The sequence below is a fragment of the Salmo trutta genome, chromosome 23, assembly GCF_901001165.1.
Source record: "Salmo trutta chromosome 23, fSalTru1.1, whole genome shotgun sequence".
NCBI classification, from domain to species: Eukaryota; Metazoa; Chordata; class Actinopteri; order Salmoniformes; family Salmonidae; genus Salmo; species Salmo trutta.
In genome coordinates this window covers 27,344,522-27,357,689 of record NC_042979.1, presented here as the reverse complement: position 1 = coordinate 27,357,689, position 13,168 = coordinate 27,344,522, and the positions used below count along the sequence as shown (strand labels likewise).

The 13,168-nt window shown below is 41.6% G+C and overlaps 1 protein-coding gene across 5 annotated transcripts in view; it reads right to left on the bottom strand.

The window, feature by feature from the left end:
* Window positions 1-13,168, bottom strand: part of mast4 (microtubule associated serine/threonine kinase family member 4) — a 166,596-nt gene that overhangs the window by 59,088 nt on the left and 94,340 nt on the right. For 3 of the 5 annotated variants that reach the window (XM_029709662.1, XM_029709663.1, XM_029709664.1), the window contains exon 5: window positions 8,725-8,805. The exons of 1 other annotated variant lie outside the window; for it this stretch is intronic. In XM_029709662.1, the coding sequence (XP_029565522.1) occupies window positions 8,725-8,805 (81 nt within the window). Of the gene's footprint in view, window positions 1-8,724; window positions 8,806-10,391; window positions 11,188-13,168 lie in introns of those variants that run through there. One more of the 5 variants, XM_029709666.1, reaches the window with a different exon arrangement.

The window sequence follows — 13,168 nt, the reverse complement described above, 5'->3', positions numbered from 1 at the left end:
TCATGAGGAGAAGATGGTTGCAGATGATTATGAACATTAGTGTTACATATGCGAAGAACGGGTTGTTAATAGCTGGGTTGTTAGTTGTTTTTAGAGATATTCAGATATTCTTCCAGTGTGGTTAATATTAGGGATGTCTACGAGAGCAAGTTAATAGGCCCCTGTGGTGTGGATTTACAGTGGTTTAAATGTACACAAAATATTTTTTTATTTGTCAATAACTTAGCCATCTTTTGACCAATCCCTTAGCTTTTCTCAAACTATGTTAAGACGTGTACAATGTGACTACATTTGTGTATATCTCCCAAATCGCGATCTTGTCTCATCGCTGCAACTCCCCAACTGGCTTTAGAGGTGAAGGTCGAGTCATGCATCCTCCGAAACATGACCTGCCAAACCGCACTTCTTAAAATCCGCCCGCTTAACCCGGAAGCCAGCCGAACGAATGTGTCGGAGGAAACACCGTTCACCTGACGACCAAGGTCAGCCTGAAGGCGCCCGGCCCACCACAAGGAGTCGCTAGAGCACGATGAGCCAAGTAAAGCCCCCCCCCAACCAAACCCTCCCTTAACGACGCTGGGCCAATTGTGCACCGCCCTATGGGACTCCCAATCACGGCTGGTTGTGATACAGCCCGGGATCTTACCCGGGTCTGTAGTGATGCCTCTTGCACTGCAATGCAGTGTGGTAGACCACTACACCACTCGGGAGGCCAGAGAATAAGAATTTGAAGCATATTTTATCATATGTGCTCCTAGTGGTATAGTGTGGCATCTTTGAAAGCATCAATGTTCTTTTCCTGAACTTTTCATGGACAATCGTGATGAGTTCAAAGACCACATTTTTTGTAAATCTGACTTTTAGTCAGATTATTTTAAGCATTAGCGTTACAGAGTCAAAAAGGTGAATTGTTAATCATCTCCAATTTTTTTTTAGATATCAATGCCAAAGTTAACATGGTAATGTCTTTGCTGACCCTAAAACATGTTCAAGTTGACACGACTTTGTGGAGTGGATTTACAAAGGTTTTAAGTGGACAAATAAAATGGGTTTTTCAAAGAATTTCCACATTTCCAAGAAGGAGGAAAATCTATCCTGACAGACCTTATGGGTCCTTGAGGCAAATGTGTTCAGCATTAGGAAAGACAACTACATACAAAGTTAAGTCTCTACATACAAAGTTTTATGTCTCTAAGTGAGACCGCTTATAACAGCACCAGCTATAGGCCAATCGGTGCCATTATTTTTTAAATTACTCATGACCTGACGTGCTAATTCACTTGCCCTTGATTTACAGTAATGGGCTGGAAATATTTTGGGGAAAATTATACATTCTGTGCAGCACAGCAATTAGCTGAGTAGCCTAATCTCTCCTAATTCATTAATCCTGATTAAAGTTCACTATGTTCTCTGGAATCACTGTGAAACATCATTGTCCTGATGGCTAATATTACACATAGGGGATGACTGACACCAGACATTTGACTTCAAAGGATTTGCACTTAAAATGGATTAGCTGATGGAAACCCAGCCTGCCCTTGCTGGTTAGCTTAGCGAGTCTTTATATCATTTGCTCATTGACTGGTTAGCATTAGCAAGCTAATGTAGCAACTGATTTGTCTTTTGTTACTTAACGGGTAATCTCTCGTGGACAGAGCAAGTATCTGACCAAATAGGCAAGATTTTATTTCTGAGTTAAGCGACTTCATGTCTACTTAACAGGTAAGCATGACCACTAGTAGAAAAAAATGAAAACAAGACAATACTGTAAAATAAATGTACAAAGTGACAATGCCCTGCTGACAGGGTAAACAAACTTGAGAACACTAACTAGCAGTACCAGCTAGCACTAAACTAGCTCTGACAAGCATGCTAACGTCTGAGGTGTTCACCATACTTGTCAGTGAAGACCTTCCCATTGGTTACTCACAATGTGACACTAAAAACAGTAAACACAGGGCATACTTATGATACCAATTCAAGTAAATGTCAATTACGGAATCAAATTTCATATAAACAAACATGCCAACATTTTTGATAGGAAAAGCAAAATGCAGATCGCATCAATGATTGGATGATTTGAGATCCTCACTTTCCTATTTATTCTCAATTAAGAAGTTTTCTAGTTTCAACTAGGAACATTACAACACTAATACTGTATGGCAGAAATGGTGCAATCTTGGTGAAATTGATTCACTTGAACGTTTGGCTTCTGCTCCTCTCAACAGAAATGTAAGAGTGTAGCCAGCAGCACAAGGTGGTCAGAGGTGATGTGTGGGGGAGTTGTGCGTCTCATTGATGAGCACTTGGCTGTGAAGGACTTTGTCTTTCATACCGTCTGTATAATCACAATTGAAAGTATGTCTGGCGTAAACAGACGCACTGCCAATGGCTTATAGGAAGTGTAGCATATTCTAGAAAGAATATTCATGACCAACACTATACAAATGGTATAAATGACAACATTCCAAACATCCCCAACAGTAACCACAAACGCATTTACACTACAACAGTGACATGAGCATGAAACTGACGCATACATGTGCCTTGTCATCACAGTTTGATACATTTATTTATCCAAAATAAGAATAATTTCCTAAATTCAGCATGGATACTCTTGAACTTCACTAATTAAAATCTGGGGCCTCATTTATAAAAGTTACGTAAATTTCACAGTAAATATCTATGTGGATCATTGCTAAAAATACGTAGGTATAAAAATAATGATTAATAAACTTGGCATACACCATATATACCCATGTTCCCCATTATAAATCAGACCTGTACTAAAACTGTGCGCGAGTGAACTAGCATTTTCACTCCGCCTGAAAAACACACACCATTCACCTTTTGTGGTGACAATAACACCCTTCATTTGCTGTATAATTTGGAACTATTGGAATTAGGCAATGGCAGTTTCTAAAAGAAAGAGCAATGGGACATTTTATCAAATGTTTTTTGTATTTGACAAAGTACTGTGACAATTAACAAAATAAAAAAACATGGCCAACTGTTGTGGACCTGTCAGCAGAACATTTCAATTCAACGATGTTTGCATTGACTTTTCCTCAAAACTTAATACGCTGGACTGCCCGCAAATTCTGACACATTGTCTAAGGCTACACATTTTTTATTGTATTTTTTATAACAGTACCTACAGTAGTGATGGCAGGTAGCCTTGGGCCAGTAACCGAAAGGTTGCTGGTTCGAATACCCAAGCCGACAAGGTTAAAAATCTAATGGGTCCTTGAGCAAGGCACTTAACCCTAATATGCTCCAAGGGTGCAATACTACAATGGCTGACCCTGTAAAACAACACATTTCACTGCACCTATCCCATGGAAAGTATTCAGACCCCTTGACTTTGTCCACATTTTGTTACATTACAGCCTTATCCTAAAATTGATTAAATAAAAACATATCCTCAATCTACACACAATACCCCATAATTACAAAGCGAAAACAGTGTTTGCTAATTTATAAAAACATTAAAAACAGAAATACCGTATTTACATAAGTAACAACTTGGAGTCCACCTGTGGTAAATTCAATTGATTGGACATGATTTGGAAAGGCACACACCTGTCTATACAAGGTCCCACAGTTGACAGTGCATGTCAGAGCAAAAACCAAGTCATGAGGTCGAAGGAATGGTTTTGGTTGAGTGGCCAGACGGAAGCCAAAACTCAGTCAAATGTCTCTGAAATCCCTTCGAGTGGCCCAGAGAGCCCGAACTTGAACCCGATCGAACATCTCTAAAGAGACCTGACAGAGCTTGAGAGGATCTGCAGAGAATGGGAGAACCTGCCCAAATACAGGTGTGCCAAGCTTTTAGCGTCATACCCAAAAAGATGGGGCTGTAATCACTGCCAAAGGTGCTTCAACAAAGTACTGAGTAAAAGGTCTGAATACTTAAGTAAATTTATTCAGTTTTTAAAAATAAATTTGCAAACATTTCTATAAACCTGTTTCTGCTTTGTCATTATGGAGTATTGTGTGTAGATTGATGAGGGGAAAAAACTATTAAATCCATTTTAAAATAAGGCTGTAATGCAGCAAATTATGGAAAAAGTCAAGGGGTCTGAATACTTTCCCGAATGCACTGTACATTCTTCAGTATAAAATAACTGCGTGTTCATCTGTTAAATTAGACTATGTTATAAACTGGGCTGCCAATGGGATCTTATACAGAAAAACTTGAAATACATAGCTTATCCATTTACTAGGCCCAATTAAATGAGTGACACGCATAGTCATTTGTATGGCTACTTCGGGACTGCATAATGGCCAGAAAAGGTGAGGAATTTACTCTGCAATGGTTATGAAAATGAAATGGATAGGAAATGTATTCTCATGTCAAATTATTATTATTATTTTATTTCACTAGGCAAGTCAGTTAAAAACAAGTTCTTATTTACAATTTTGGATTCTAAAAGACAGATTTTCGCTCTTCTTACTAACGTCATATGGCTGGATCTTGCTATTAAGCGATGTTTTCCTTTTTGTATGATTAAAAAAATAAGGAAAATATGGGGTGGAAATGCAAACATACTCAGTTCAGGTTCTTAGCCGGACAATACGATTGTCTTTTTCCTTATTTTTGGTTCCCCCCAAAAATACATAAAAAAAATAAGGAAAAAGACAATCGTATTGTCCGGCTAAGAACCTGAACTGAGTATGTTTGCATTTCCACCCCACGTGTCATCATATCCCCCATTAGCACAAAATACCCGGTTTCAATACAATACTTCAACCACTAGAAAATGTGCGTACGTATGGTCTGAATATTGCATGGAGGTAAGGAAAGTTTTTATCAATGCCAACTTTAGCGAGAAAATGTCGGAGTATATTTTGTACGTACGGAAGGTTTAGAAATGAGGCCCGGTAGCCTATCAATCAAACATGTTTCTCAGAAAGGATAAACTCCTTTCCCCTTTGTCCTATCCTTCCCATCCCGAATACATTTGTGTAGGAGGGGAGAAGAGTAGGGATTCTGGAAACATTAATGAACCAGAATAGTTAATACAACATAAGGAGGGATCAGGTTCAATGACCCTGCTGAATATGTGAAACCAGAGGAACCTACTCCATGAACAAAAGGCTGATTCAGTGCAGCTCGGCAGGCGACAACAAGATACAGTGAAGAGGACCGTGTGACCTGCTATCTCTGATAGCATTAGTGTGCCGAGAGGAGAGAAAAATAAGGACTTAGGGAAAGAGTGAAGAGAGCGAAAATTGAAGGGGAACAATCAGGGAGACAGCCATGTCCCCCTCCTCCTCTGTCACGTCTCCAGATGATACAGACTCCCTTTGAAGCCTTGACATGAATCAGCCAGAGTAGCAAGCAGCACAGGCTCACTGACCAGAATATACTTATATAGAAACTATTGACTAGGGCTGGGTTTGGCCAGGGACATCACAATACGATATTATCACGATACTTAGGTGCTGATACGATATGCATTGCGAGTCTATATTGGGATTCGATGCTCCAAACATACTGCTCACGAGATGTCTGCTGCAGAGGGACAAGAGAGCCATAATAAAAACAAGTTTTGCTCAGTGCTGAAAACATGCTGGCTTACCATTTAAAAAGAAGATTGTGGCCAAGCTACAGGAGGATAAATACTGAAGTTGTGGCACAAGTACAGACAACTAGCGACAGCTAACGTTAACTACCCAGCAAAAAATGGTGAACCAGAAAGTATAATACATCAAAAGGAGGAATCGGGCTCAATGACCCAGTTGAATATGCAAAACCAGAGGAACCTACCCCAGGAACAAAAGGCTGATTCAGGGCAGCTCGCCAGGCGACACATCAAGAGACAGTGAAGAGTTTACTGTTTTCTCTGCTACCGCACGACAAGCGATACCGGAGTGCCAAGTCTAGGACCAAAAGGCTGCTCAACAGCTTCTACTCCCAAGCCATTAGACTGCTGAACAATTCATATAGATCGCCACCGGACAATTTACATTGACCCCCTCCCCCGTACACTGCTGCTACTCGCTGTTTGTTTGATGCCTATGCATAGTCACTTCGCCCCCACCTACATGTACAGATTACCTCAGCTAGCCTGTACCCCTGCACACTGACTCGGTACCGGTGCCCCCTGTATATAGCCTCGTTATTGTTATTCTTATTGTGTTACTTTTTTTTTGTTGCCTATTTAATATTTTATTCTTCTTGAACTACACTGTTGGTTAACAGCTTGTAAGTAAGCATTTCACGGTAAAGTCTACACTTGTTGTATTCGGCGCATGTAGCAAATGAAGTTTGATTTGAAGAGGACAGAGTGACCCATCTCCGACATTAGTGTGAAAAGCGAAGAGGAGAGAAAATAAGGAGTTCGGGAGAGAGAAAAGGGGAACACTCAGGGAGACATGTCCCCCTCCATCACTTCCCCAGATGATACAGAGTCCCTTTGAAGTGCTGACATGCATCAGCCACAGTAGTATGAAGCACAGGTTCACAGACCAGGTCGTTTCTATAAGAGTACATTCTGCTATTGACTAGGGCTGGGAATTGCCAGGGACCTTACGGTATGATTATATCACGATACTTGGGTGTCAATATGACATGTATTGTGATTCTACATGTATCACGAAAACATGTTGGCTTATCATTTAAAAAGAAGATTGAGGCCAAGCTACAGTATAGGCTGAGAAATACTCAAGTTTTGGCCCAGGTACAGCCAACTGGTGATATACATGGGGCTCTATTTTCAGCTGGCGTTAAGCCAGCTCTAGTGACAAACGCAAACTCTTTGGGAATTCCGACTTGTAAAAGCCAGCGCTCTGCTATTTTCCAAAAGCTGGTCTTAGTAGTAATGCAATTGGTTCGGGTATCAATTGCCAGTGGAGGCACACAGCCTAATCAATAGCTGACTAAACTCCACTACAGATAATCAATAATCAAATACAATTTCCTTGTTGAGATTCAATTGGCACATGCGCATTTGCGCTGAGATGTCATTTTATTGAAGTATGGATTTCAGCACACAAAGGCACACAACTACCGAGGACAAACTTAGGTACAAGGTCAGCGTTTCATCATTTACATTTTAGAAGTATTGACCTTGGGTGAAACGATGTAGTCGGAGCTAAATTCCACAAAGTCTCTGCTCCACTCGGTGGGTGGAGTTAATCAGAAACTTCACTCAATCATGGAGTGGCGTTTATAAAATATTTGATAAAAAAATAATATCACAAGAAGCAAAACAGTCAGACATTACCGTTGTTTCTTTACATTGGACATTGTTTTTGTCCATGCAGCTTCTGTGAAAAGTTTGGCCTGCTTAAGCGATGCACATTGAAAAGTGTCAGTGACTGCAGGAAGTCTGTTTAGGAATAAATTATTTAACAATAGACTGCTTATTGTTTTATAATTTTGTTAAAAAAAACTGCATCTTGCACTTTCGTCTGTTGGAAATAACTGTCAAATTGTGGGAATTCCAATCGTTGTCCTTGATGCTGAATCCGCGTGTAGCTTAGGCTATTTTCCTGTTCCTTTGTTTACCTTTCATTTACATTTCAGCGATTTAGCAGACGCTCTTATCCAGAGCGACTTACAGGAACAATTATGTTTAACTGCCTTGCAGATTCTTCACCTAGTTGGTTCAGGGATTTGAACCAGCGTCCTTTCGGTTAATGGCCAAACGCTCTTATCTGCTAGGCTACCTGCTGCCTGTGGCAAAGTCATTAACAGGCCATATCATGCGATGGTAAGCTAATCTTATTATAATGTTTGGGCAATGTCCAATTGTCCATGGCTCGAACATGCAGTGCCTTCTGAAAAAGTACACACCCCACACACTCATTCAAAACAACTGGTAACTCTGGGGAAAAAAACAAGGTCAAATAATGATGTCAGTTATCTTCAGGTCGGAAAGTCGAAGCTATAGAAAGAGCCAGAGTTCCCAAGTTGGAATTTGAGTTGGGTGACTGTAGCTACGTCTAAACAAAAGACTCCACTATGCCAGTAACCATTTCAATGTAACTGTTACCGTTTACAACTTCTGTATCCTGTGCATGCGAGAAATACACTTGGATTTTATTTTATATAGTGTGTGTTTAAATTATACATGAGACGGTAAATGTGAAGAACAACATGACCTGCAGCAAAGTCAGATTAGGATATAGGCCAAGGGCTAGATAGTGTATATTTACAACTACTTTCATTTACTAATTTCACCGCTTTTATTCTTGAAATCTTTGGTTGTTTCCTACACTGTGAATCCTTAGAGATGGGTGGGGCTTAAAACAGATGTGTATGATGCTGAATGGGCGTAAACAAAGAGCAGCTCTCCAGTAGGTGTACCAAAATAATCACGGGCCATTTTCTCAAATGTGGGGTCATAAGTTTATTAACTTTCAAAGCAGAATTACTTTCCCATTGTTCCTCAACTGCAGTGTATGATGTACCATTTTCTAGCTCTGAGTCTCTACTTTCATCCAATGTAAAAATAAAAAATAAACTATTTCAAATTGTGCTACATAGGACCGAATCCAGGTGGTGGGTCACATATAAGCACTGTGTCCTCCTCTTCCATCAAAGCTGCTCCAAAGGCAGCATATTTCAGAGAGAAATCCAAAAACAGACTTGTCAGAACAAAGAGATGATTGCATGCAATTTCGACTCAACCATTCACAATCCAGCATGATTTGTTCCTCAACCCCCAAAAACAAAATGGCCTTGATGGTCGAAAAAGAGCTTGTAACGCTTACCTCCAAAAATGAAACGCGTGCAGCGGGCTGAGCGGGCTGCAAGGACTTGTGGGTGTCGGGCTCAAGCTTCGGGGCGTGAGGCTGGAAGTTAAATGTAAGTTTTGTAAATAGTGATTCCTTTAGCACACTAAATTTGCACAGGACAATGGTTACTCTCACTTAGAAGGCCTGATGGGATTTGGGCTGATGTATGCAGACACATACCCTGTTCTCCTAGCTAGCTGACATGCATTTACCACAGCAGCACAGCATAACAAATGGTCCCCTTTGAAATGAAACAAAATGGTGTTCTGGAAATAGGTTACCAAGGTACTTGTCTACTCACAACACAGGTTTAACTTCTTAGAGGATTAAAGACTGTTTGGTCCTTGAGGTTTGATTGGTTTAAGCGATTATAATAGAAAGGGTCCAAACTATCCACACACAGAGGTGGAGAGTGAAACCTGAAACAGGTACACAATGAAACCAACTCCTCCTTGAAATCTGAAGGATTAATAAATGCTATGAGAAGGCAATCATGTAACCTAGGCCTTCTTGTGTTACTTTTTGATTGATTAGATTTACTTTATTTAGTAAATATCTTATTAACTCTATTTCTTGAACTGCATTGTTGGTTAAGGGCTTGTAAGTAAGCATTTCACGGTAAGGTCTACACTTGTTGTATTCGGCGCATGTGACAAATAAAATGTGATTTGATTCTACCCCTTCACAGTAAATTCACTGGCAACGAAAGAAAGCTCACTTCTTAAAGGTCTTCACTTTACATGTGATAGATATCTTTTAGCCCTCCAAACCATTGTGTTAACTGAGTTATCCAAATAAATAAAAAAACTGTCAGACTTTTTCCTGCCATCATGGCACTTAGTAGACAAAATCTATAATGATTAGCAACTAATAGTATCTCAACCGTATCAGTAGTCCATGATTAAACACTGGTATTGTTCCATAGAGCTGATGAATTCAAAATCAAACCATAGACTTTCCTGTCAGTAATGACACTGAACTGGATCCAAATGAAATGAGTAGGCAACGCATGTGCCTACAGAGCAATACCTGCACTTGCACTAGCTTAAGCCTCGGAGGACGTAAACAAACATGTGCCTTGGTGACCAGAGAGCCACAGCCTTCATGGGTCATTACACAAAGAAGTAATCTGTGTGATGTGCAATAGGAAAACAACAGGGCCATAACAGAGCCTGTGTTGTTTGAGTCTCTGGCCGAGCAGATTACTGTGACTGGTAGTAGGCAGGAGCCATTAGCCAACAAGGCCTTGGATATAAGACTACTCTACTGCCAATCAACTTAACGATCATGCCTCACAAATGCATGCCATTTAACAATGATTTAGTGGTGTGTTTGGGTATATGTGAGTGTGTTTGTGTGTGTCAGTGTGTCGTCACAACCAAACAGGTTGTGCGGCAGTCCTCTGCTCGACACGCACACACACAGTCCCTGTCGCTAAATCAAGGCAGAGGATTTGACATCACACATCCTGCTGCGTACGCTGCTACAGTACTGCTGCTGTATGTGGCAATGCTGCATAATGCTAAACGCTCCACAACGCTTGTTGTAGCTACAGAGAAAAAACAACAAAAGGTGCAGCAGCAGGGACCAATGAAGCCGTCTGCTGCAGTGTGGAGCAGAAAAGAAAGAGGGAAAATACTCACTCCAATGTCAGTCCTGGAATCCTCAGCCTCTCCCGCTGGGCTTTCATGGCTGAACTGTGCTCGCCCGCTCTATTGTGCACATGATATATTCACACCACTCAGCCACAGAGCCACCCCGCTTATCCTCTACCCTGCACTGAACTGACAAAGAGCCAGAGCCAGTCACCACCATAGAAAAATGGGGCTAGCCTAACCCTCTCCTCCAACAACAACAAAAAGAGGGGGAGGAGGGGAAAGAAGAGGGGAAACGGCAACAACACTGCAGCTTGTTTCGGGTCCTTCCACCACGTTCCACCTTGTGGCTGTCAGAGGAGATCGTCAGCCTGAGGTGGCAGTGAGAGTGGGGGAGCACAGAGGCAGCACAATACCCCCTTTTCCCCTCCCTTCACACACACCCTCCCCACCACTTTGCAAATGCTCGCACTCACTCATTCGCGTCTCCTCCACCCCTTTCTTCCACTGACTGGTGATTCACTACAGCAACATCATAGCTCAGAATGTATTCATCCTACATTCTGTCTATCCTTCTTGCCATCCTATACAGTATGCCGTCTATCCTTCTCATCCTCTATGCAGTCGATCCTTTCCATCACGTCATCATGACTGGTCCTGACATCGCAGGGTGTCCTCACAGCACACAATGTCACTGCAGGGCTGCATTCATTTCCAGATCTCCTCCATTCAAAACGATGATGTCATACTAGAAAATGTGCACCCTACATTTGTCATTCCAAACTGTTGATTTCCAATATCCAGAATAAAGCAATGGATGAGAAGACATGAGCAGTCATTTTGGGGGACGGCAAGAGCATACCTCAGGTCAATAATATAGTGGGAAGATCCCCCACCACCCCCCCCCCCCCCATCCTGCCCCCCACCACCCCTGCAGTGCTTTAGTACACCCCTGGGGCAAGTGCTTATTCACCGATAAAACACACCCTGACGTGCATCATCCGCCTTTTAATGTTGTACAATATGTATTGCTAAATAATCATGGTGTTCTCTACGTAACATATGCCGCGTCAATAAGTACATTATTGGTAGTCTATCATGATGATAATATACTAGAGGGTCAATTAGAAAACAGGCAAGGAGAGACTGTCAGTCACATCAAAGCATACAGGGAATTGGGTCTTGGGTCTGTGAAATACACTAATGTGCTGTATATAGGCTACAGGCTATGCAGTCAAGTAGTCTGTAGTCTCAATTGTTTCTCTGGAAGCACATTCGATATAGATTGAAGAGAGAAAAAGTGCAGTCAACTGTTTCCAGGACTCCTTCCAAACAGCCTCGCACAGAGTGCAGAGTGAAGCAGACAGAGAGAGAATGCACTAATGCTGCCAGTCTTCAGAAAACCTATCAATTGTTTATTACCGGGAGCCAGGTTTTAGGAAAAAAGCCCTTTTGCAGATGACAGACCATTGCATCGGCTGCAGCAGTAGAGCAGGCAGGCGGGGAGAGCAGGCAGGCGGGGAGCAGGCAGGCGGGGAGAGCAGGCAGGCGGGGAGAGCAGGCAGTAACTGGGACGTGACAAGGTATGTACCTCTAGTACAGCAGAACTAGGGCAGGCAGACCTCAAACCACCAACCGCTCCGAGCTCCACTCATTCATTTTGCAGCGTAGCAACCTAACATAGCGACTCCACAACTGCAGCCTGCAACACTTACTGAAATGAACAATCTGGTTCATTGAGTTTAGATCGTGGCTCTTTTGGAAGTAACTGACAGTGTGTGGGTGACAGCTGATTAAATGGAGGAAATTAATGGGTTCACAATAAAGACAATGAACAACATATGCGCAAACATAAAGCATTGATAGAGGTCGACCAATTAATTAGGGCCGATTTCAAGTTTCCTTAACAATCGGTAATCGGCATTTTTGGACACTGATTGTGGCCGATTACATTGCACTCCACGAGGAGACTGCGTGGCAGACAACCTGTTACGGGAGTGCAGCAAGAAGCCAAGGTAAGTTGCTCGCTAGCATTAAACTTATCTTATAAAAAACAACCAATCTTAACATAATCACTAGTTAGCTACACATGGTTGATGATATTACTAGTTTATCTAGCCTGTCCTGCGTTGCATATAATCGATGCGGTGCCTGTTAACTTCTCATCGAATCACAGCCTACTTCGCCAAATGGGTGATGATTTAACAAGCGCATTCGCGAAAAAAGCACTGTCGTTGCACCAATGTGTACCTAACCATAAACATCAATGCCTTTCTTTAAAATCTATACACAAGTATATATTTTCAAACCTGCATATTTAGTTAATATTGCCTGCTAACATGAATTTATTTTAACTAGGGAAATTGTGTCACTTCTCTTGCGTTCCGTGCAAGCAGAGTCAGGGTATATGCAGCAGTTTGGGCCGCCTGGCTCGTTGCGAACTGTGTGTAGACCATTTCTTCCTAAGAAAGAACGCAATTAATTTGCCAGAATTGTACATAATTATGACACAACATTGAAGCTTGTGCAATGTAACTGCAATATTTAAACTTAGGGAAGCCACCCGTTAGATAAAATATGAAAGAATAAATGTTTTGTTTTCGAAATGATAGTTTCCGGATTTGACCATATTAATGACCTAAGGCTCGTATTTCTGTGTGTTATGGTATAATTAAGTCTATGATTTGATATTTGATAGAGCAGTCTGACTGAGCGGTGGGAGGCAGCAGCAGGCTCGTAAGCATTCATTCAAACAGCACTTTCGTGCATTTGCCAGCAGCTCTTCGCTTCAAGCATTGAGCTGTTTATGACTTCAAGCCTATCAA